General features: G+C 28.5%; 1 protein-coding gene and 1 long non-coding RNA gene across 2 annotated transcripts in view; one reads left to right on the top strand and one right to left on the bottom strand.

Moving 5' to 3' along the window:
• Nucleotides 1-4,378, top strand: part of LOC126837239 (uncharacterized) — a 54,831-nt gene extending 50,453 nt beyond the window's left edge. Inside the window, exons 5-6 of the long non-coding RNA XR_007685476.1 lie at nt 3,938-4,052; nt 4,171-4,378. This is a non-coding gene — a long non-coding RNA (uncharacterized LOC126837239). The remainder of the gene's footprint in view (nt 1-3,937; nt 4,053-4,170) is intronic.
• A 2,067-nt stretch (nt 4,379-6,445) lies between these two features.
• On the bottom strand, nt 6,446-15,333 carry LOC126836965 (BTB/POZ domain-containing protein 9-like). The gene is made up of 16 exons (XM_050570685.1): nt 15,190-15,333; nt 13,906-14,017; nt 13,294-13,377; nt 12,530-12,659; nt 12,281-12,365; nt 10,497-10,569; nt 9,952-10,035; nt 9,298-9,427; nt 8,952-9,182; nt 8,601-8,874; nt 8,358-8,532; nt 7,782-8,014; nt 7,475-7,697; nt 6,691-6,877; nt 6,577-6,633; nt 6,446-6,505 (listed from the first exon to the last, which is right to left on the bottom strand). The coding sequence occupies exons 1-16, from the start codon at nt 15,233-15,235 to the stop codon at nt 6,446-6,448; spliced, it is 2,184 nt and encodes a 727-aa protein (XP_050426642.1). The 5' UTR covers nt 15,236-15,333.
• Nucleotides 15,334-25,214: the final 9,881 nt, after the last annotated feature.

The following is a 25,214-nucleotide window of genomic DNA, read 5'->3' on the forward strand; positions in this document are numbered from 1 at the left end:
TTATGTTGCAAAGACGTTAATGATCCAATTTAATACTATTTTATTTAATACACAAATCTTTATAATATCATATCTTTTATTACACAATTTTTATACGTCCGAGTTCAGTAATATATACAGATTGACCTCTAAAACATTTCATTCATTTTTTTACTTATGAGTTCTTAAACACTCTTGAACTTATGCATCACGCCGCGTGTACAGTACGGAGCTCTAGTCAGTATATCTTATAATTCATACTGAGCCTATTTCTTACATTATTATGTTGCTATTTTCAATAAATACAATATTATATACTCGGCATAATTTGATTAGTATTAAATTACCGATAGCAACCAATGTAACGTGTTCAATAACAAATAATATATTAAAATACGGCCATTCATTTGAGTTTTTTACTTTTGAAATTTGACTTTGGAAGAAATGCGTTTTTTATACTAAAATGTTGTTTCATCAATCATGACTGACCATGATCAAGCACAGATATTTCATGAAGCCTTACAAGATTTTGTCCAAAAGTTTAGTACAGGGCCACAAGCTCCGGTTATTCAATTAACTGAAAAGGACACAAAATTGTTATTAGATCTATAATTTTTTTATGATTGATTTATAATTCTAAAATGTTCTTTAACCATTTGTACCAAGAAAATCAAAAAAGTTGGTCGAAATTTGTAGCCGCCTTGAAGCAAGTATTAATAGTTATTTATTCATATAATATGATACGTGTTAACTGACTGGCTGAAGACTGACAATTGTACAGAGAAATAGATAAGTTTATATAGTAATATGTAAATTAATAGATTGTAACAAACAACATAAAATAGGTTTAGAACGAGGATAACTAGTATTAACAACGTATTACAAAGTAGTTAACTACGCAGTTTGCAAATAGCCAGTCAAGGAAATAATAGGAAATAATATGGAACCTGAAAGTGTATGTCGTAATGACATACATAATAAATACATATTCATATAATAAGTAAGCGTGTGCTTACTACAGAATCTCCTTGAACATTTTTTACCATAAATTAAAAAGGGGTTCACAATTGAAAGAAATTAAGTTTAAACTCCTAATAATATAAATTATTTATAAAATCCACAAAAGCTTAAAAAAATTTTTCGTTTTAAAAAAAAATGATTTAATTATTTACAAAAATTGTACATTTAAATACATTTTTTTAAATATACAAAACCAATGAGGGGAAACGGTTGGTCACGTGACTTTTTCCCTTCAATTTTAATATACTTTTCAATAGAAGAAAATAAAATGTGTTAGAGCATAACAGTATTTTGTGGAGAAATCATGGAAGTATACAAGGAACGACTAAATATCGAGATAGCCGGTCTCGTGGAAAAGAAAAAATATACAAATTGAGTGACAAACGAGAGGAAAAAAGGAAATCACAAATTTAAAAAAAAGAAATTTAGAACAGAATATTCGCAAAGTAATATTTAGAGTAACGATGTCCATCTTTTGGCATGTGTCTTAGAAGAAAAATCATAAATTTATCTGGAAACATAGTGCATAGCGCCAAATCGGGTTTAAAAATCAATTCGATAATTGCAATATAGTAATAAATAATATACAGGGCATTCAACGTTTTTTTAATTTTTTATGTTTAGTAGGTACACGTCAGACGTCCTAAAAAGCGATAAAGAAAATATTTAAAACATTTTACCCGTTGGATTGGTCAGATATAATGTTAAGTTGTTACCTTTGATTTTGAACTGAAACAGCCGACTTTTAACATTTTGACTATATTTTATGAATTCTACCAGTGTGTGATATACTGTTTTCTTCACTTTTTCTAGTCTGGTTTCAATCTTGGCTAAATTATAATAATTAAAAATGAAAAATTACTCGTCATTTAATACCGAACACAATAGTTATAACATTTGCATATATGAAAAAATGTCTTCAGATTATTTAAAAATCATTTTCGCAGTAGAAACGACATTAATTCTGTGTATAACAAAAAAATTGTTATATAAACATGATGATTACCCACGTAGCAACTAGAAAAATAGTAGCCAATCGTTACAAATATCAAAGATTGAACAAAAAATGTATATTCACATAAGTTAGAGATCACAGCATAAAGCCAAGTGGGCCTGAAAAATTCCACGGAGCAGTACATGAACATACCTATAGTTTTATTAATTCTTATTAAACACAATTACATTTTTTTTATTATTAAAATAATATTGATAGGTTTATAATATGAATATAAAACGTTATGTTATTAGTATCACATAGGTGAATTACAACATTTTTTGTTGTTTTTGATGCTATTGGTTTTATATTGATTCTTTAAGACCTCCATAAAATAAGACCCTAAAAATACTATACAATATTATGACAAACAACATATTATATTATGTTCTATAAAGCACAGTCTAATTAAACTGGCTTCAATAATGAGATTATTAATATAAAACTTTGCAAAAATTCTCGTTTGGAATTGGTAAAATGCATAAACCTGAAAATATAATAACAAGAAAATTAAATAAAATAGGTAAATATATAAAATTATTAATTTCTGTAATTTATATGCAATAATAATACGACTACAAGCATTTAATTATGAATTAAAACAATAAAAATTATACCCTTTTCTGGGGTAAGGTTAGGTTACTTGATAATTATACCATTTTTGAGACGATGAAACCATTTGTTTGAGGTGTCCAAATATATAAAACAAGATTCCATTTAGTTACGAAATATTTAGAAGTATTTTTTTAGGTCACAACGATCCAGAAAGTCCAATGGTCATGAAAATTCTACGGGATGTGGCCGAAAATCCGGTTCGACGTGGAATGCCTCAATTAATAATGTAATTATTTTAAGTATTTAACTCTTAATATTACCTTAGTGTTAATTGTTGGTAATTTGCTATTAATAAATAGGAACTTATTAGTTATTAGTAGTTATTATTGTTTGTCACAGACACAAACAATTAATTTATACCGACAAAAATTGTAGTTTTAAATTGATATTTTAAAGAAATTACTATAACAAGATATAAAAGCTATTAATAGAAACATTTTATATGGTTAGGACCTCTTAAGACATTTTTTTACAATGTTAATTTGTTTTTGTAAAAACTGAGGTAAAGTAGGTATTCAAACTTATGTATCTAACTTATCAAGCCAAATAATAGTAAGTTTTGACCGAAAACAACTCATTTGTGTAGTCTGTAAAGATGGACTCCATTGGACTAGGCTTTATAGATAATTTGACGGTTTCATTAATACTGTTTATAATTTTAAGTGTCTTGTTGTATGGAAATATTAATGAATCCGATAAGCCTGAGGTGAACATTAAAGAAGCATCAATAACCTTCTTTAAAATACTTCTTGTGTGTATTTATACCGGTCAGATGAACTTCAGGATTCTAAAGGTAACGTATAATCGCTGTACGCTATTCAAACTGCACTAATACTTTTTTTAAGGCTGTATGATCATTTGGTCGATCAGTTGTTCTTTAACTGGATAATAATGTTTATAAGAAAAATGATTAATCAAATATGTTATTTTTTTCTTTAGGTTAAAGTTATTTGGGAATCATTTAGTATTTCGGATTGGTATGGTTTTTAATGTACACAATGCTTGTTCCTTGATGGCTGGGGCACGACTTTATCAATATAAGAAGTTCGAAGTCGAATCACTAAACTTAATCGAAAACAACGCTTTGGCCGTATTGCAATTTGAAGATCTTCTGTCTTTTTTATTGTTAATAATGAGTGTTATCTGTGCTATCTGTGGTTAGAGAATCACAACTGGTTAGTAGTTCAGATACAATTTTAGATGCCACACAATTTAGAAACACGTGGCTACCAGATAAGATTAAATTTAAACTAAGTGGCCTGCTTTACATATCGCATTAGTTCATTGTAATTCGCATATTATGTCGGTTTCAAATATTTCATTTTTCAGAACCCAATGTGACTATCTTTTTCATCATTCCATCAGCCATAAACTATATTAGAATCAGTACACATAATGAGTATTTAGCCCTTAACTGGACGCTGTATTTTTCTGGACACATAACGTATGTATACATAGGATATTTACGATATTAAACAATTTAGTTTTTGTTGTTTGTGGAAAAATAAAAATTGCTGTGTAATAAATTTCCTTAATTTATTGACTATTACCTTGATTTACAGAATGCTGCTTTGGGGCGGTGATGACCAAGTCTACCGTTATACTATTGAAGATTCTGTAAATAATCGGACTTGGGATATGATCGTAGACAAATCCAACGGGTCAACACGATCTTGGCATGTGTTACAATTTAAACCTAGGCCAATAGTGTTTATTCGTACTACTGGTGTTTACTATTCAGCAGGCGATGTGAGTAAAATTAATCTAAGAGTGTCATTTTAACTTTATATTTGCGCTTACCAAAATTGTCAGATATAAAGTATCTATTGTATTATATGTTTTACTTTTATATTATTTGTATTTTTTAAAATATAATTTTTTGTTTATGTTGTATGATAGAAAATAAAATTTAGAATTTTCGCAATCTGTTTATTGTGTTAGTTCTTGTATTGTCCTTGCTAGATTTTCTGAATAAATTGCACTGTATACCTTTTATATTTTTAACTAATTTTTTTTTATACTAAGGGGATTACACGTTTTTTGGTCTAAAATAAACCAAAATGGTTTTTACTCAAAGAAACGATTAGTTAAATAAAAATAATACCTTGGAACTTATACAAATTAACCGGTAAATAAACTGAGCAAAATTATACAAATGCCTATAAAATTCCAAAGACTTGTTGATGCAGATATATGTTAAATAACGGAACGATATATTTTAAGATCTATACAAGCTCTAACATCATTTTTAGTATTCTCTTTAGCGTGATCAACACTTTAAAATTAAATGATATTATATTATGTATTGAATTAACTTTTAAAAAATGGAATTCGTTTCAAAATACGACAAATTCGATAACTTACCAAAAAACAGATACAAACTTGGATGGTGGGGAGGTTAGCTTAGGTTAGGTTAGGTTAGGTTAATTAATTAATACCGGTTCATAATTGTCTTGCGTTGGAGTATTAAAAAAAAAAAATTCTAAAAAAGTGAGTATATAATTTATATAGACTACAAGTTCTGTCGTACAAGTTTGATTTTTACAAAATAAAATCTATAAAACTTTTAATATTTGTGTTAGCTAACCTTGTGTTCTATTGTGTATTTTTCAGTAACTCTCTTAAATTTAAATTATTAATTAATTATGTATACCTAACTTCAGTATACCAGTTAAATATTCCTTATAAATTTCTTGTCGAAATCAAAAATAAAACTTGATATACTTACTAATAGATGTAGCGCTGTCGTTAAAAGCCCTAAAATAAGAGACACTCCTTTTTCATCGAAGAGAAAAAACCTAAAAATTGACTGTATGCCTACATTATTTTTTCACTAGATATTTTGCACACTTTTACTGCTGTTGTTCAGTTGTTGATAACTTAACAAGATCTATTTTATATTAATATATGGGTATATGTTTTTTAATTTCATTTAAATTATGAACTAACTTACTATCCATACAGTTGTAGGAAGATTATTATGGTAAATAACATACATGACAATTTATTTAAAATAGATTAATAAAGCAAAAGACAAATTTGAAATGTCAAGTACAAATGTTTGTGAACAGATAAATTTATTAAAAAATGATATAGTTCAACAAAATATTTAAAAAACTTCACATAAGTAACGCTTATAAAAGTAGTGATTATAAAAGTAGGTACTGACAATAAGTGTTAATTATTATTACATTGAGTGAAGTGTGAAGAAGAGACGGTGCCGTTCATTTGAAATTTATTACTTTTTACTTTTTCCACTCTTATCTGTCGAAGCCCTAGTACTTAGATAATGGTATTATTCGTGTATGTTGTGCAGCCAGTGTTGTGTATTTTTACCGGGAAAACTTGTAAATTTCATAACCAATGCACATAGTTGCATTACCAACTACAGTACTGTAATAACTTAATTAATCTATTATTAATATAATACATAAATAATATATATTATGCAAATATATTTAAACAAGAACTCTCCGGTGTTAGTTTTTTATCTAATATGACAGCTTATATTTTGGTTACTATAAATTATAATAATAATATCCAATCAAACATAGTAAAATCACGCTCTTATATAATGACTTAACAGATATTATCAAAATAATGGCCTTAGGTATATTATAATTATTTTTATTAAGCCCCGGGATACTACCATACGTGTATCAATTGAATTACCAAACACAGTACTGTAATAATTTAATCAATCTGTTATTAATATATTATATAAATAATATGTATCATGTAATTATATATAAACGAAAAAAATTGTATTTTTTATAATATCTTTAATTCTTGGTAAGCGTGCAACAAACACAAATATGCTTATAATTGGAATTTGTCTTAAACGACTGGATTTGAAGTCGAAGCTTCTGTCATTATAACATCTGTTTCGTTGTTCTTCTGAAAATCAAAATCCTGTCTTAATTTCCGTCAAAATGATTGTAAAAAAAAATATATATAGTATTTCTTACCCCACGATCGTCTACAATTACTTGAGCGGGAGCTTCAAAATATAAAATACGGAAATCCTAAAACATAAAATAGTTATTAAAAGTTAAAAGACACTCTTAGCTTTTTTCACTCACATTGCCTGCTGAGTTATAAACGCCAGTAATACGAATGTAGAGTATCGGTCTGGGTGTAAATTTCAACACCTGCCATGATTGTTTCAGCTCTTTAGATTCGTGTGCAATCCATTTCCAATCCTGATTATCGATAGAATCCTCAACAGTGTACTTGTAGAATTGGTCATTACCGCCCCAAAGCAGAAACCTGTCAATTATGGCAATAATAATACTGTCTTAGTAAAATAATGAAAAAATTCATGAATAACAAATAATTAGGCCAAAATAAACTTTTGTTTTCTTGTAAATAACCGAATGATAAAAAACTCATATTTAAATGATAAACAAATATAAACATTAGAGTACAACATAAAAAAACAACAAATTAAACCCGATTTCTTTAATGATATCCATTTACATTTTACATATTGAATTAGTTTAATAAACTGCACATCAATTTTCAATTACAAAAAAAAAAGAACATTTTTATATTTAAAATTCAATTTAGAAAAAATGCTATACAAATGGAGGGTATAAGTGTTACAACATCATAAGAACTAAATTTGAATAAAGGATCTAATCGAAAAGATAAATCTTTTACTTAAGAGTGCTTAAGAATGATAAATAGTATTTTGTACAATTTGGAGACTTAAGCTCTGACAAGGAAATAAGAAAAAAGACTTTAAGGAATTATTTATAGACCGTGTATAAGTTAAAATTGTATTAGAACGATTGAAAATGATAAAAAAAGAAATTTGAAAAGAAGACTTATTGCTCTAAAAATACAAGATATTTATACAATTACCTCATTGAACTAAGTATATATGGATGTGCAAGATGAATCACTATACAACCAGATTGCAAATAATGATATGTATACATGTTAAAACGATCAATCTTATTACCAACACGATCATAGTGATCATCATCTAATATGTTTAACATCGACTGACTCATCAAATGATGTTCTCCCTTGATTACAAATGCATACATATAACTTGAAGCGACATTATACCCGTACTTAGGAACTAAGGAATCAATTAGACAAATACATAAATATATATGTTAAATTTTTTTAATTAAAAACTGAGTTACTTTATTGGTTTTCTTACCGACTAATCCATTTTTTATTTCCACCTCGTGCATTTCTTTTGTATTGTACTTGACTTGCAAAAATTCAAAAGTTGCTTTAGCAGTACTTTTGGTCCCAACAATGTGTATGTACCGAACTATGCGAGGTTTAATCCACAAATATTGAATTGATCGACAGTTATAATTTGAATGATCTATAACATGGAACCAAACGTTCTGATCCATTGATACTTCAATGTAATAAGAGTAATACCTAAAATATTAAATATTTCGATTAACTTGTAAAGTGATTCGTAAAAAAGTATAGAAAATTAAATATTAGGACCAAAGTTGTGTAAAAAGTAGTTGAATAATGAATATAAGTTATAAACAACTAATTCTTAATAAACATTAAGAATAAACAATCATTTTTCAACCACTGATCATTTTTTTTTGCTTAACTTATAATAAAAATAAATTCTCAACAAATTAAATTTTTATAAATAAATAAAATTAATCATAAATCATAGTCACGAATCTTTCAAACAATTTTTCAAACTATGTTTTTTCTTAATAATGGTTTTTCAATTAGAGTTATTTATAAGCTGAAAACATACCTTTGTTCATCCAGCCAATCTACACCCGGTAACGATATTACAATATAGTTTATAAATGATGGATCACGCAAGGTTATCGTAGTACTACCGTTAATGCCATTGATAACCGGAGTATTCGAAGGCTCCCGAATTAAGCCTGATTGATCAGGCCGATGAATAAGATCTACATTGGGTTCTAAGAAAAGAAATAATTAAAACCCACATAATTTGCGAAACACAAATTTATGTGTACAGCAAGCATACTTAGCTGGCCTCGATATTGAAGCTTATCTGGTGACGAGGTGTTTCTGAATATTATGTCATGTAGACTTTTATTCGATTTAACCAGCGGTGTTAGCCTAACCTCAGCCAGTTCTTTAGTACTCATTAACGGATATCTGATGGCAGATAAAACGTTCATTTCAGTATTATGATCCAGGTTGTTTTGGTGTTTTTTAATCCAGCGACAAACTGCGCGGAATATATCTAATTCAGTACAATAAAATGTGTCACGAATGATAATATCTCGAAGAACTTCCTAAAAATAATAATTATTTTTAAACTTTTCTCCTAACACGAGCAATATAATGTTTTTATTAATAACAAAGTCATTACTGATGTCAAAGATAGAAAGTCATCAGATTGCAATACTTCTGAGGCGTGGTTATCGATAAAGTGAAGTGATTCGACTTCAAGGTCATTGTATTTATAAGTTCGAGTCATAGCTAAGAACGACCATGCATTTTCTACGTCAATAGTACTTTTTAAATACTCGTGCAGTGGATGTTTTAAGTTTAAAATACCATAATAATCCGAAATCCAAAGTAATTCGACAACTTCTCCACCCTAACAAAAAAAAATAAAAAAGTGATTAATCTTTCTTTCAAACGACCACACAACCTTAATAAAAATTATATTTATGCCGTTTATATACGATAAAGCTACATTGACTATTCATTACCTGTAGATCACCTAAATTTATTTGACCAGTATAAATATATCTAAGAAGTAATTTATATGAGGTTATAGATGCACCACTAAGATTGACCTTAGATTTATGGGCTTCTTCATAATCTCCAGAAAAAAACCTCCTAAAAATAATACACAATATTATTACAAATAACATAATATTATATGTTAAACATTTTGTAAATTACAGTTTGTTAAAGTCTAATTAAACGGGCTTCTAAAAATAGATGATATATCTAATTCTTACTAAAAATTCTCGTTAAGAATTGGTAAAACAGATAAATTTGAAATGACAATATTATTAAGAAGTGTTAATAATATATATACAAGCATTTTACTATGAAGTAAAACGATAAAAATAAAAACCTTTTCAGAGATAATTGTACTGATTGATAATTATATTATGTTTGAGACGATAAAAACATTTATTTTGAATATTTTTTATATTAAGTCACTACGAACCAGGAAGTCCAATTCGTTGTCATGAAAATTCTACGGGGAGGGCCGATAATCAGGTTTTACATGAAATATCCCATATACAGGTAACCAAATATTTGATTTATGCCTAACTTTCAGACTTGATGTTTAAAAACTACAGCTACAAAAAAAACAAGTAGTTATGTTATAATAAAAGTTAAATACATACCTAAAATATTCGCTGTGTGAGGCTAGTATAATACGATGGGCGGGCAATCGTTCTTCACCCACTAATAAAACAACATCTGAACATCTAAAATATGCGTTCAAATTATTTAACAACACACATATGTGTATGTTTTAACCTTTTCTTAGTCTCTAGTTTAATATAGAAAATAAGAGCATTGAATAATTTTGGGTAGGATGACTATATAAAATAGAAAGGGGGAAGAAGGTAAACCTATCTATATTGACAAATTAGTAAAAAAATATATAAATAGAACCGTCTTATTAGCATTTTAAGTTCACAATGATACAGGCATATCATATTTTAGCATTCCGTGTACAACCTATTTTAAACCAAATTAGAATTATTACACCAAAATTGGCAAAACGGGACAATTACTTTTACAATATTATTTCAAGTATAATACTTAATATTGCTAACAGAGTAGAAAACATTTTGAGCTATGGAATTAAAAAACTGTGTACAAGATTAGCTTGATAAATTGTGAAAAAAATAAATTAAATAGGTACAAATTCAATAAAACATACCTGTCGCTTAGATAGAGGTTTTTTATGAATTCAACCAAGACATCAGTGTGGTCGATATGCTCGTTACGGTGATCTGAGGAAGGCGTAGGTGATACAGATCAAAACAGAAGACTTTTTAGATTAATTTGTATGATTTATTTATTTAGGTTGCATCCACCCGCCAGAATTCTTATTTTTCAACTTGTTGTATAATTTTTTTTAATTTAAATAATTTAGTTATTATAGTTTTTTTGACAGTAATATAATGGTTTTATAATTGTTAAAGTTGTTAACGGCAACAGCGATTAGTATAAAATAAATCAATTAAAATTAATCCTTTATGAAAGGGTTATTAAAATCTTTTTTTTTTATATACAGGGTGTCCCATTTTAAAATACTAATCGATTTTTCTCCAAAAATACTTATCCAATCAAAAAGTTGCTTATTAAAGACTTGTAGAGAACAAATGGGGACGTTATAAAAGTTTTAAAAATAGGGTCCAAAATTTAAAATGGTTGACTTACGGTCAAAAACATGTTTTTTTTTTTTAATAGAAACCATGTATTTTTTGTTAACCAAACAAATGTCCTTATCAAAACTAACAACTTTTGTAGGAAATTTTTTTCGAAAAACCCATAATTTATGTGGTAAAACCTATAATTTGTAAATGAAGTATCTTTAGCTATTTTTAGTTTTGATATTTTATTTTCATGCATATGGTAACCTTGTCATGTGTAGTAACCTTGGTATGTGTGATAACCATGGGTTTAATCTTTGTGATACACAGAAAAGAGGATAACGTTAACGATAAAGATAATGATAATGATAATGTAATGGTAAGGTTAGGTTAGGAAATTATAAACATACCACGGTTACCACACATACCGTGATTACCACACAAACCAAGGTTCCTACACATGACAAGGTTACCATATGCATAAAAATAAAATAACAAAACTATAAATAGATAGATACTTAATTTACAAATTATGGGTTTTACCATTTAAATAATGGGTTTTTCGAAAAATGTTTACCACAATAGTTGTTAGTTTTGATAAGAAAATTTGTTTGGTTAGCAAAAAATACATGGTTTCCATTTAAAAAAAACATATTTTTGACCGTAAGTCGGCCATTTTGAATTTTGGACCCTATTTTTTAATTTTTTATAACGTCCCTCTTTGGACTCTAAAAGTCTCTTATAAGCAACTATTTGATTGGATCAGTATTTTTAGAGAAAAATCGATTAGTATTTTAAAATGGGACATCCTGTAAATATACTTGAATTGGGAGGGATTGTTGATTTAATTTTTGAAACACATTAGGTAACAATAACTAAAAATAGGTATTAAAATATATTCAATTGTTTATCTAGTAAATTTATAGCTCTACTAACTTTTAAAACTTTAATTGTGACGTACATAATATTTTAAAAAATGTCCATCTGCATATTCTAAGAAATTTTAAATTATTTATGATTTAATAAAATAATATTGAAACAAATAGTGTTCAACCTCCAATTTTCTATCCCTAAGGAAATATTCTTAAAGATAAGTCACACATAAAAATACACATAGTTAACTCACCTGAAATTTTGGTGAATAGTAAAGGACAGACTAAATTTTTAGTTGAAAAAACTAAGAAAATAGTTGAGCCAATTAAATTTTTAGTTTAAGGAACTATTTTAAGTTCGTCCAACTAAATGTTTAGTAAGGCCAACTATTTATTTGGTTTTTTAAACAAGAAATAAATTGTGTCCCTATAATAACTTTAATTTTAGTTACACCAACTTTGTATTTTTTTCGTACTTTTTAAATACTCGTGCAGTGGAAGTTTTAAGTTTGAAATGCCAAAATAATCCGAAATCCTAAGAAATTCGAAAACTTCTTCACTCTAAAATAAAATAATAAAAAAAGTGATTAATCTTTCTTCCTTAAAATGTTCTTAACAAATATATAATTTAACAGATCTAACACATACTACCATCTAAACAATTACACAAACTTAATGAAAATTATATTTATGTCGTTTAATAAGCTACGTCGATTATTCTTTACCTTTAGATCACCTAAATTTATTCGACCAGTATAAATATATTTAAGAAGTATTTCAAATGATGATACTGGTGCATCACTAAGATTGACCTCGGATTTATGAGGTTTTTTATCATCTTCAAAAAAAACCCTCCTGAAAATATTACACAATATAATTACAAATAACATAATATTATATGTTAATCATTCTGTAAAGCACAGTCTGTTAAAGTCTAATCAAATGGACTTCAAAAAAGAGATCATATATCTAAAACTTATTAAAAATTCTCGTTAAGAATTGGTAAAACAGATAAATTTGAAATGACATTACAATATAATAATTGTATACGAGTATATATTAATATATATACAAGCATTTTACTATGAAGTAAAACGATAAAAATAGAACCCTTTTCAGAGATAATTGTACTGATTGATAATTATACTATTTTTGAGACGATGAAAATATTTATTAGGAGTATTTTTTTTAAGTTTTATAATAGTTCTTATACATATTATGTTTTGTACCAAAATATTTAAGACGGCAAAAACGTTTAAAAAAAGTTAAAGTACTTAAAAAAATATGGGATCTCATTTTAGGTCACAACGAACCAGGAAGTCCAATTCATTGTCATAAAAATTCCATCGGAAGGACCGATGAACTGGTTTATGTGAAATACCTCACAAATAAATATTTAATTTATGCCTAACTTTCAGACTTGATGTTTAAAAACTACAGCTACAAAAAATAAAAAGTATTTATGTTATAATAAAAGTTAAATACCTACCTAAAATATTCGCTGTGTGAGGCTAGTATAATACGATGGGCGGGCAATCGTTCTTTACCCACAACCAAAACAACATCTGAACATCTGAAATATGCATTCAAATTATTTAACAATACACATAGGACTACTAATATAAAATGTAACAATAAATTATACATAATGTAACAAATTATTCTTACAATTAATGTTTATGTTTTAACCTTATCTTAGTCCCTAGTTTAAAATGGAAAATAAGAGCATTGAATAATTTTGGGTAGGAAGATTATATAAAATAGAAAGGGGGAAGAAGGTAAACCTACCTATATTGACAAATTAGTAAAAAAAATATAAATAGTAGCTTCTTTGTTAGCATTTTAAGTTCAGAATGATACGTCATATCATATTTTGGCTTTCCGTGTACAACCTACTTTAAATCAAATTAGAATTATTACACCAAAATTGGCAAAACGGGACACACAATTACTTTTACAATATTATTTCAAGTATAACACTTTATATTGCTAACAGAGCAGAAAACATTTTGGGCTATGGAATTAAAAAACTGTATACAAATTTAGCTTGATAAATTGTAAAAATAATAAAGTAAATAGGTACAAATTCAATACCACATACCTGTTGCTTAGATGGAGCTTGCTTATGAATTCAACCAAGACTTTAGTGTGGTCGATAAGCTCGTTACTGTGATCTGAGGGAGGTGTAGGTAGCGTTTTATAACCAGAATTACCTAGAATAGATCAAAACAGTGGACTTTTTAGATTAATTTGTATGATTTATTAATTTAGGTTGCATCCACTCTCCAGAGTTCTTATTTTTCTACTTTTTGTTTATTTTTTATATTTTAAATAATTTAATTATTATAGTTGTTTCGACGGTAAAACTGTTAACGGCGATAGCGTTTAGTATAAAATAATCCAATTAAAATTAATTTCAGTTACACCATTTTTGTATTTTTTTCGTGCACCAATAACTAAGTATTACATCCTTTAAAGTATGTGTGTTAAAATATAAGATAAATACAATTTTATCTATATTTATATTTTTAAGTTTCTCATTTACACAGATACAAAACCAACGAAATAGGTTGAACTCTCTAGGAAAGTAAGCAATTGCTAAATTTAACATTTTATGAATTACATGGTTTCAACTATAATAAATGGCGTGGTAAAGAAGAACAAACACGATTCTTTCACATGAGAACATTCAAAATACATTTATGTAAATAATATTATGTACTTGAAGTACAAGTTAAAGGCTAAAAAAATAAATAAATAAGTCTAAAGATATGGGAAGCCGATTCGAGTATGTATTTTTATTTTAATATTGCAGCCTATTTTTTTATACCTCATAGGATGTAGTATTATAAAAGCTTAATTCATTTCACATATGGTGAACAGTTTTTTGTATAGCTACATAAATATGTTATTGTTGTATATTGTTAAAAAATAAACACAGATTTGCATTTGACGTCATTCTTCTTGATCATACCTATGATTTGATTTGACAAATAGTTTTTTTTTTGTTATAGATCGTACACTATAGATTAGTTATTATATTATAAAAGCTTAACGAAAATAGCCCATAGAGTTTTATCGATAAAATTCTGAAACTTACCAAAAAAACTAGTGTAAAAATATATTATTTAAATGTTTCCAAAAAGAAATAACTAAATTATTAATGAATATGTTTTTGATCTGGTACAAACAATAATTTGTATGGACAATTTTGCGTAGATAAAAAAAACATTCCAATTTAAATGTTATTATTACTATTGAACATTCAAAAAAATACCTTAGTTAGCGATAAGTTCAATAATTATATGTATAACCTGTGGCTTATACGTAGGTTGCTGTAATTAAATTTTAAAGCAAGAAATTATTTATAAAATATAATATTTACCTGGAGTTGAGCATAGAATTATAATTACTAAAAAATAATTCATCATATTGTTTAATACAATATCAAATGTTGAACGTTTTAAAAAACAGTATTAAATAAAACCTCGTCAATAGAGATGGAACACCAATTTTAATATGTAGTTTTATTACAATAGCGTACAATCTTTTTCTACACATAATGGGACGTTCTATAAGCGATTTACTGTGTTTGCTTATGTTGTACGATGTTTTGCATAAACCTGTTATTATTGTATGTTGTTTATTATTAAACACAGCTTGAATGCGGAGCAGCGATGCTATTGGTTTTACAACAATGTAAGCTTTTTTTGTGTTTGTATAGACTGAATTTATTTTAATACTGGCCCAATTCCTTCGAATAGTAATTTTATAAATCACAAACTTTATCTAGTTGATACTCGGGAGGTGGTGGGGGTAAAAGTTGAAAAAACCCCTCTCTTTACCCTTAAAATTAAAAAATTAAAGCCAGTACAGTGGGGCCAGGTTATAGTGGGGACAGAGCATAGTGGGGATGGGGAGGTTACAGGAATTACTACAGCTGGATGTAATAAAATCACTTTCAAATAAATGCTTCCATGCGAATCAGTAGTTAGTATTTTCAAGCCAGTAAAGTCCAAACCAAGAATAGTGAGAAAGTATCAATGTGAGGTGTCATGTTACAAATTAGCATCAAATCGTTTATTTGAAAGTGATATTATTCGAGCAAGCCAGTACAATGGTGTCGAGGCATTATGGGATCAGAGTATAGTGCGACGAAGAAGTCACAGGTCTACAACAGTTATTTATATTTTGAATATTTATTTATAAAATGTTTAAAGGTTAAAAGTTAGGATGGGAGGGGATATATACTCATAAGACGTTATACGGTAGCTTAAGATTTTCATCGTGTTAAATTGAATCATTAGCGTAAGAAAATAAAATCCCTTTTAATAAAAATAGTACAGTGGAGTCGGAACATAGTGGAAATTTAGCAAAACCAATACACTTTTTCTTTTTTGTTAAGACTTACATTTATTTTTTATTATGCTTCGAACGAGTAGTGTACAGTTGCACCAATATTGATAACATTCTACTAGTTGTAATAACAGTGTGTGTCTTTAATGTTCTAATGACGTTGAAGCATTATGAAAACATGTCGAAGTAAAAACCCTATTTCACCTGATCTAGAAACATATGAAAGCAATACGGGGTGATTTTTTTTATCGTGAGACACTCAACATCTCATTGTGTTAAATAAATAATTTTCCATACATTCTTATGTGTTTACCCTCCCCCCCCCCTAAATTAGATTTTCTGTAGCAACTTTTCATTTTAAAATAGAAACACATACCTTGTTTTATTGATAAAGTTTAGTTCAAAGAACATTACATTTTTTTTTTAATCCGGGTTCGGCTAGATTTAAACAAACAAATATATATTTTCAAATATGATATTTATCATTCTATTTATTTGCGACTAGAAATACGATACAAACCGGGAGAAAACCCGTTTAAACAACCAAAATCGCCAAAGGTCGAAACTAAAAAAAAAAACAAAATTTATCATATCAAACGTAAATTTTATATTAAATTATTATTGGTTTATTAATATAATCTGTGCGGTTATTTGTATAAAATTGTCGAATAAATCCGACAGAAAGTCGTCCACGGCCTTCTAAAAATAAGTATCACCCGAGAAGTTAAACTCCCCAAAAAAAAAAACAGCTGACTGTAATAACCTTTTATAAGATTAGTTTTTTAATAACCTTGGGTTTTTTTTACATATATTTAAATATTGTATTTGAGTATTAATAGCGCTTTGTTTGTGTTTAGGGAGAAGATCCGGTAGACATGGAAATTCACCAGGGCACAGTCGAAGAAGTCACGGAAGCAACAAGACAAGCTATAGTAAGTCTAAAATACTTGAATTGCCGGAAAACTGTTTTTCGCAGATGCTAAATCTTTAAAAAAAAAATTACCAAATCATGCCAATATTTTAACGGATACTATTTAGAGTGGTCCCGGTAAGTTTTGAGTGCCCAAGCATAAGTTTTAGGTTTTAACACGTTCAATGCCGACATTATTTTAGTGTCTCACGCCACACGCCACGGTAGTATTGAAAAAAAAATGGACATGTCGGATATGCGGCGACGTTGGCCATACGATGCGTCGGCACGTATCCGACGTAATTTGATCCATATTGGTATTATTTAATTATTATTTTATTTAAATAAAACTGTTTACTGTTATCTTATTTTAGTTACCTCCATGTGCCTAACAATACGATAAACATATGATATATAAGCATATGATATGAACATAGAAACAATAAATGTGGAAATATTGACGCATGGATTGTTTTGTCGATACCTAAAATGTTTACTACCACTTTTAATATATTAGGAAAAAAAATAATGATAATAGTGTTAGACAATAGAAAAAACACGTGTTTTAAATTTGTAATATGTGGTTGTAGATAATATCTTGCCTTATCACAAAAATGGCGGAAACTATAAACCAACTACACCAATTTATTTATAAATATATACTGAATAGCCATACCAAATATTAGGGTCATAACTTAATAGCCGAGTATTTTAGAACACTATAAACATACATATAACATTTGTCGGATACCCTCCGACATCGGCCAGCCGCGTTCGTATCTGGTGTCGGAGGCTATCCGACGTCGGCATTGAACGTGTGTTAATGACATTTTTTAATAGTGATTTTATCACATTCAGTCAATTCGGTCCAACTTAAGTCCTGGCCCCAATTTTAATGGCTTTTTCCTTTGTGAATATCCGTCGATAGCCAATACTTAAGGTTAGGTTACTATTTGTTTTACGAACTATTACAGGCAGTAGTCGCACAATAATACAATATTTATGTGCGCGAATGGTATGTAATGTTAAGGACCCACCCTTATCAGGGTATACATATATATTTATATATATATATTACATTGTACAACTTATTAGGACTAACATATACATATATCTATATATTATATTATATAACTTCTCATTGTTAAATATTGCTAAATATGAATGTACCACACGTGCCAATTTCACATCAGACCCAAAAGGTCATTACAGCATCTTGCGAAAGCAGACAACTTGTAATTCTGTTCACAGTTGACCTCAACAACGAGGCCAACCACTAAAAGGAACTTAACGTTTTGGCAACTACCGTGCGAATCTCACATCGAACCTAGCCAATTTCGACCATGCGAAGGCTGCACTCTCATGCCTCTACCCTTCCTCCACCGTTGACATAAGCGGATGTCATGGACGAGCGAGGTCATCCACGCGCGGACTTTCGATAATTGCGAGGATTCCCACGGCCATTCAACGAGCGGACCAGCATATAAGGGAGAACTTCAGGCATAGCAGGGCAGATGTGCTGGGACCACGACACACTGCACTTGAAGTTTCTACCTATCATCTTCTTTTGAAGTCTTAAGCGGCTTATAATTGTCTTAATCATCATATTTTTGAAGCATACTGAACTTATGCTATTAACTGTTTGTCGTTGTACATGTTTTATAAGTATATTAAATTAAATGTTTGTGATTTACTCTGAAGTTATTCTATTAAATATCTAAAAACCTATCACCATGATTGTGACAAGACTCAAACAGCCTGCAATACATACGTACAGGGCTACAGGGTTGTTACAGTAAATAGTGTATCCGATTCGATAACATTTTCAAGTTTCGACGATTTGCTATGACCTTCGGATTTTCAACGTGTAAAAAGTAACACTAAGATGTTTAAAAGAAAAAAAAAATTCGAAATTCAAACAATAACAATTTTATATTTTGTTTTTGTCGTTAGATCGACGATTTTTTCTCTGCTCAATGTGTTCACAAATGCCGAAATTTTATGTTTTTCGAAAATATTTTCGATTTATTGTAAACTTAGCATTTTCAATTAAAATGTGTTAACAACACAATCGCACATGGAAAACCCTAAATTTTGATAACCCCCCAACCCCTGCGAGAAATGTTGGCATATTTTTGGCACATTTTTAAGATTTAAGAACTGATAATTAGTCTGAAGACAGGTCTAACAAACAACATAAAACATCAGTGTAGTGTAATTATAAATAGGACGTTTACTTTTTTATTTTTTAATTCTGTAATTCAATTTAAAGTTTTTTTTGTGTAGATCAAAGTAGGACATTGAATGATACAAATTTTGGTTGTATATTTTACTAAATCACAAATCCACCTTCAGTATAGGAAACTGATTTAATAGTGTACCTATATATATATATACAGGGTGACTGGTTAATTATGACCTAATCAATATTATAAAATATGAAATACTTTTTAAAATTCTTCTTCTTCACACTTTCATAGTTAATACTGGTCACTGTACAGAAGTACGGTGAAAGCCTAAGAAAATACCATAGACCGTTTCCGTTTTCCGTTTCTAGGCTAAGTAAGATTTTTAGATTCTGTTTTTACGAATTAAACTATTAGGTTACTTATAGTTGTATATATATATATATTATATGTCAAGTATTACAAACACGATTTAGCACTTACGTGACTTGGAGTAGTTAACAAAACTACTATTTAGTCAAAAACAGTTTATACCACTATAGTAAAAAAATAGCTTATTAATTCAAGGTGGTTATGTTTAATTAAATTATAATTAAATCACTGTCGAACGCTTCCAAGGAATTTACTTTTTTGGCTTTTATAATACCTTTCTCAGGTCCTTGTGAAGCTTATTTGTATATTTTTCTATTATTATTAAAAGCTAAGCCAAGTCGGCTAAGGTTAATTTATATTTTTAATCATCAGAAAACGAGTTATTTAACATTTTTATAAAGTTTTAATAATTGAAATATAACATTTGCAATTACACAAATAATACAGTAATCGATTAAAACAACAAAAATAACCCACACACCCATTAAAATTTTAAAAATAAATACATAAAAACTAAAAAATAGGATATCAACATAGTAGAGTGATTTTTTTTAAGAGATAAATACTGTACAAGTATAAGTTGTATGTAACTTTAGTTTTTCTTTTGGAATATAGTCAATGACGGTTGGATGATGTAGTCAATTTATAGCCCTGAAATATTGATATAATAATTAATTTACAATGCGTTAATAATACAGTATATAAAATTGTATTTACAACGTTGTAATATCCTTCGTTCGGGGGAGTCACTGGAAAAGTAATGTGCCAAACATTTTATTTACTCTTTTTCTCTACTCTAACCAAACAACATACAAATTTACCACGGTCCAAGGGTAATTTGTGACCTTTTCTCTTTGGATTTTATAACCCCACATTGACAAACCATTAAATAATCAAAATCCGTTTACCACTAAAAAGGGTGAAAACAGCATCTTTATTTTCTGTTTCTGGAGGTAGAAAAAAAAGTAATTTTATTATTTACGGTCATATCCATTCCTTAAGACCCGTGACCTCCCCTATCTTAACAATATGCTTTGTCTCCATTATATTCGATCCCGCTGTACTGTATTTTTATTTTTATATTTACTATTTGTTTAACTAATAGTTAACTCAAACAACCCTAAACTATGTGGCAATTTTTATTTCTATTTATCATATTAAAAGTAAAAACCACTAAAACTAAAATATGTTGTAAAGTAACGCAACATTTATTGGTAAAAGGGTAAAAAATATTACTTGCTTAGAGACGGCCAATTTATAAATCCTCTATATGTCTATTCATAAGAACTTTAAAATACTGGAATGGGATATCTGCAAAACCTAGAAATCATAATAAAATTATTCATACTACAATTTACAAACTATATTATTATGTTGTAACGAGTTGACTGGTTGCAATTACTAATATTATTGTTATTTTGTTTAAATGTAAATATTTGGCCATAACGGATATAATCAAAAGTCATCAAGGAACAATCATTTTGTTTGTTAACTTCTTCAGTTATGAAATAATCAAAACTCCTGTCTATGAAAAATTTCACGGGAAATATCACAAAATGTATATTCCAATATTAATTACAATGAGTCTAATTGTGATAAAATTGTTTTATAACATATATGGTAGAGCAGGATGATACGATTGGTTTTACATTGTTATATCTAACTTGTTTCTCCCAACTATATTTACAGACGACTTGCGCATAATATTATAAATATCTCTCAGATAACACACTACCTCTCGATATTATTTTTGTACAACATCAAAGTGATTATTAGTTATTAACATTACACATATTATATATTTTTAAATATCTATTACTGAATCATATTTAACGTACTCAGCGGCAAATCTTCAGTTATCTTCAGCATGCATTCAAGTGTTAGTTGATATTTTTCATATTTTTTATCTTCAGATAAGTAGCCTCTTATTTCAAACTGGTTAACTCTTCCCTTAGAACCTTCAGGTTTTTTTGTACTACGCTCTGTGGTGCCATCATAAATTTCTTGCAGTTGCTAAAATTCATTACATTTTTGTTGTTAATATCAAATTTTAACTCTATTATTACAGATATAATATTTTTTCTAGTATATTATTCACTAGGTTTATAGAGTATTTGGTTATTGTTACTATTATTTTAATTAATCATACATTTAGATATGAGATCATTTAATTACCTCATCAGTAAATCTTGGCTCTACTTCGTTTGCTACTTGATAAAAACAAAACAAGAATAAAATTATATTAACATATTTGAAATACATGATGAGTTTTTCGTAAGAAACTTGATGTTTTGCAGTATACGTTTTATTGTTATTATTAGGTTTCTTTGAAATAAATACACCGGTAAACTACCCAAGTTAAGCTAAGAATGCATGATTTTATTCACTCTGTAGTTTTATAAGGGGATAAAGCAATGCTTAAACGTAATACCATTGAACAGTAGTTTGGCGTTATAGTAATTAATTCAGTATTCATATTCTGAACTCAATACTATATGGAACGCGTATTGCCTATATTGGGTTGCTTATGAAAATGTCCACTAGTTAGAGGCTGCCCTTTTGTGAACAGTTTAGTTTTGTCCATGAATATGTTTTTGACATTTTCATGCCATAGCTCTGGCACAAAACCGAAAATAAAATATTTATTCAAAATAATAAGAACTGTCAAGGAACAAGATAATAATACTATCCAGTTTTGTACCTTCAATATAACATTTTTGGTTTAAACAAAGCTCAACTAGAACTAGGAAGGTGTGCCGAAAATTAAATAAAGTGTAGTCGAAATGAGAAAGGGAAAAAATGTATTTAAACATAGATTTTCTTCCACAACACGGAAAAACATTGTACAACACTTCTGCACAGTCAGTGATTTTATTCGAGAGGATTAGTACAGTAGATCATAGGCTTAATGGAATGAAAGCAACGAGGGGAGTGGGGACGGAGAAGTCACAGGTAATTATTATAAATAAAAGTGATAAAATTGAATAAAATCACGCTTTGATGCTTATTTGTAAATACAGTACCTCAATTTAATATTTTCTAACTTTGCTGGCTTACACTGTGCTTGATTTGGACTGTACTAGCTTGAAAATACTAACTACTGATTTGCATCGAAGCGTTTTTTCGGAAATATACGGCTTATTTGTATACCTACGTGTGAGACTTGACCGTTAATTCTATATCTTAATCATTTTTACTATTTTTCGACAGCGGTAGTTACTAGATCCGTTTTGTCAAGATTTTTTCCTTGTACTCTAAGTGATGTATATTTCGTAGTTCGTATATTATATTAAAGTATACAGTTATATGCAATATAACTTATGGAACAATTAGAACAGTTTATTAAATACAAATCAGTTGAGTAATATACAGGAATATTATCACAATAATGCTAGAGTAATAATAGGACAATGTGATACTATTTATGATTTGTTTTTCCTCAGTATTCCAAATTTTTTTTTAGAATGTGGCTATAATGGGTCACATAAAATGTTCTTAAAAATATGTAGTGAAATTTTTTTTATTAAGGCAAAACCAAACTCAAGGGAAAATTACGTTTACGGTTTTAAATTTGTAAGTTGCAATGAGTAAGGGCGAATCAACAGTCAACAGCTGGTATTTGAAATATATTTTCATTATGATGTAGGTTTTTTTGTGTCTGTATAAACGGTAACTTTTTTATTACTAGACCTATTCCTTTGAGTAGCAACTCTATAAATCGAAAACTTTATCTGATTGGCAATTTTGAGGGAGTAAAAGTTAAAAAAGTTCTTTTCTTTACAGTTAAAATTGGAAAACCCATAAGAGTTTTAAAAAACAACTCCTACCCCCTATCTCTCTCCCCCATCACTCACTCGTATCCCCTACCTCCTATCTTCCACCCCTATCTCTTATCTCTTATCAGATAACAGCGTAACGCTTTTTTTTTGGTAACACTTTTTTTGTTATGCTTTTTTGGGTTTTTTGCCACAGCTAATTCCACCCCAACCCCATTCCCTCCCACAACAAGATCATCTTCAACCCCATTTCTTTTTTGGTAATGCTTTTTTGGTAACGCTTTTTTGGTAACGCTTTTTTCGGTTATGTGCTAGAGCTAAGACATGAAAATGTCAAATAGATTTTCAACTGTAAGTAGATATTTATGATTTTATGATTTTTGGCCTTCAACATTTAATTTGTTGCCTTTGAAAAAATATAAACAAAATGGCAGAAGATGCGGTTATATTTTTTTTTTAATTTATTTAAGAAGAGACCTAATTAATCATTGGTTAGTAAAATGTTCCCCAACAAGGTACGAAAGATAAAAAATATTACCTTCATTGCCAAAACAAAATGTGAATTTTAGCGCTAATATATGTGTAAAATATTGTTTGTCAACTCGATAATTTAGCTAGTAAATTAATAAAAAATCATATAAATATAAAGAATATATTTTACTTTTCCAAAGGCTATAAAGTAAAAATAGGTTATAAGAAAAAATAAAGCAAATGCTTAAGTTTCAACAATATCATATAGCGCAGAGAACAAAATAGTTCGATTCTCATGGCTAAGTTTTGACAATAAAATATGAAAAGGGAAGAGTGTGGAAAGGTTTTTATCGATACAAGAAAATACAATTTGTCGAGAGTTGCTATTAATTTTGTAGTTTTTTCATATTTTTTAACATAGTAGATACTACCGATAAACATTGACAAACCAAAAAAATATCTTAAGCCCATTTCCCCTAGAAGGGATAGCATTTTTTTTCTATATTTCACTTTTTCAAGCAAAGTTTTAGGGATTGAAGTTTTAAAAAATTTACCGAAGGTAAAACAAATATTAGGCTCTAGCATATCCCATTTTCTCAACAAACTGTAGTAAAACTTTATTTTTATTAAAGAAAATCCCCCAAAAAGTGAGACAAATTGAATTTTGGCTAAGGCCATTTGTAGGTTGCTATGTGTGTGCGAGTCAACAGTAAAATATAGGCAATGAAAATATTTTCATTATATTGTTAACTACGATTTATTGGTTACTTTATTCGTATCCATCTAACGTCCAAAGATTTCTTTATTCAGAGGCCCAAATTTGGGTTTCTAATTGATAATGTTTTAGGTTTTATTTTATACTTTGAATTGTCGTTGTATGAAATGCGCTAGTATATTTTTAAAAATAGTTGTGTCTAAACAACACACGGTAAGAAATTTTTTTTTTGTGTCTATTTACCTTAAATTCGTATCGGTATGAAAAAATATATGCGTCATAATAACACTCAATATTATTGCACATAGAAAAAGTCAAACCGAACGACTCCTAGCTGACTTTGTTCTTTAAGTTGTTTATGCCTTTATCGTTGAAAAATACTTTAATATAAGAAAAAATATTTCTGTATATAGCGTACACGGGAATCGTTAAAAATGCCTTATATTTTGTTTTTCCAAATATTCAAATTTTAAAGCAGTTGAAAACAACATAGTATTATGACATTTGTGTATACAAATCCTTAAGTAAATCTGATTCGAGTGTACTGTCAACGTTTGGCATATTACTAGGATGCCCTTTGATTTTCTAAGCTATTATAACAAGCCCTCGCAAAAACAAAAACAA

This window comes from Adelges cooleyi, unplaced genomic scaffold (genome assembly GCF_023614345.1).
Source record: "Adelges cooleyi isolate 19-005CV unplaced genomic scaffold, UGA_ACOO_1.1 ACOO_flye_CR_arks_rails_tigmint_CR_PRNA_247, whole genome shotgun sequence".
NCBI lineage: Eukaryota > Metazoa > Arthropoda > Insecta > Hemiptera > Adelgidae > Adelges > Adelges cooleyi.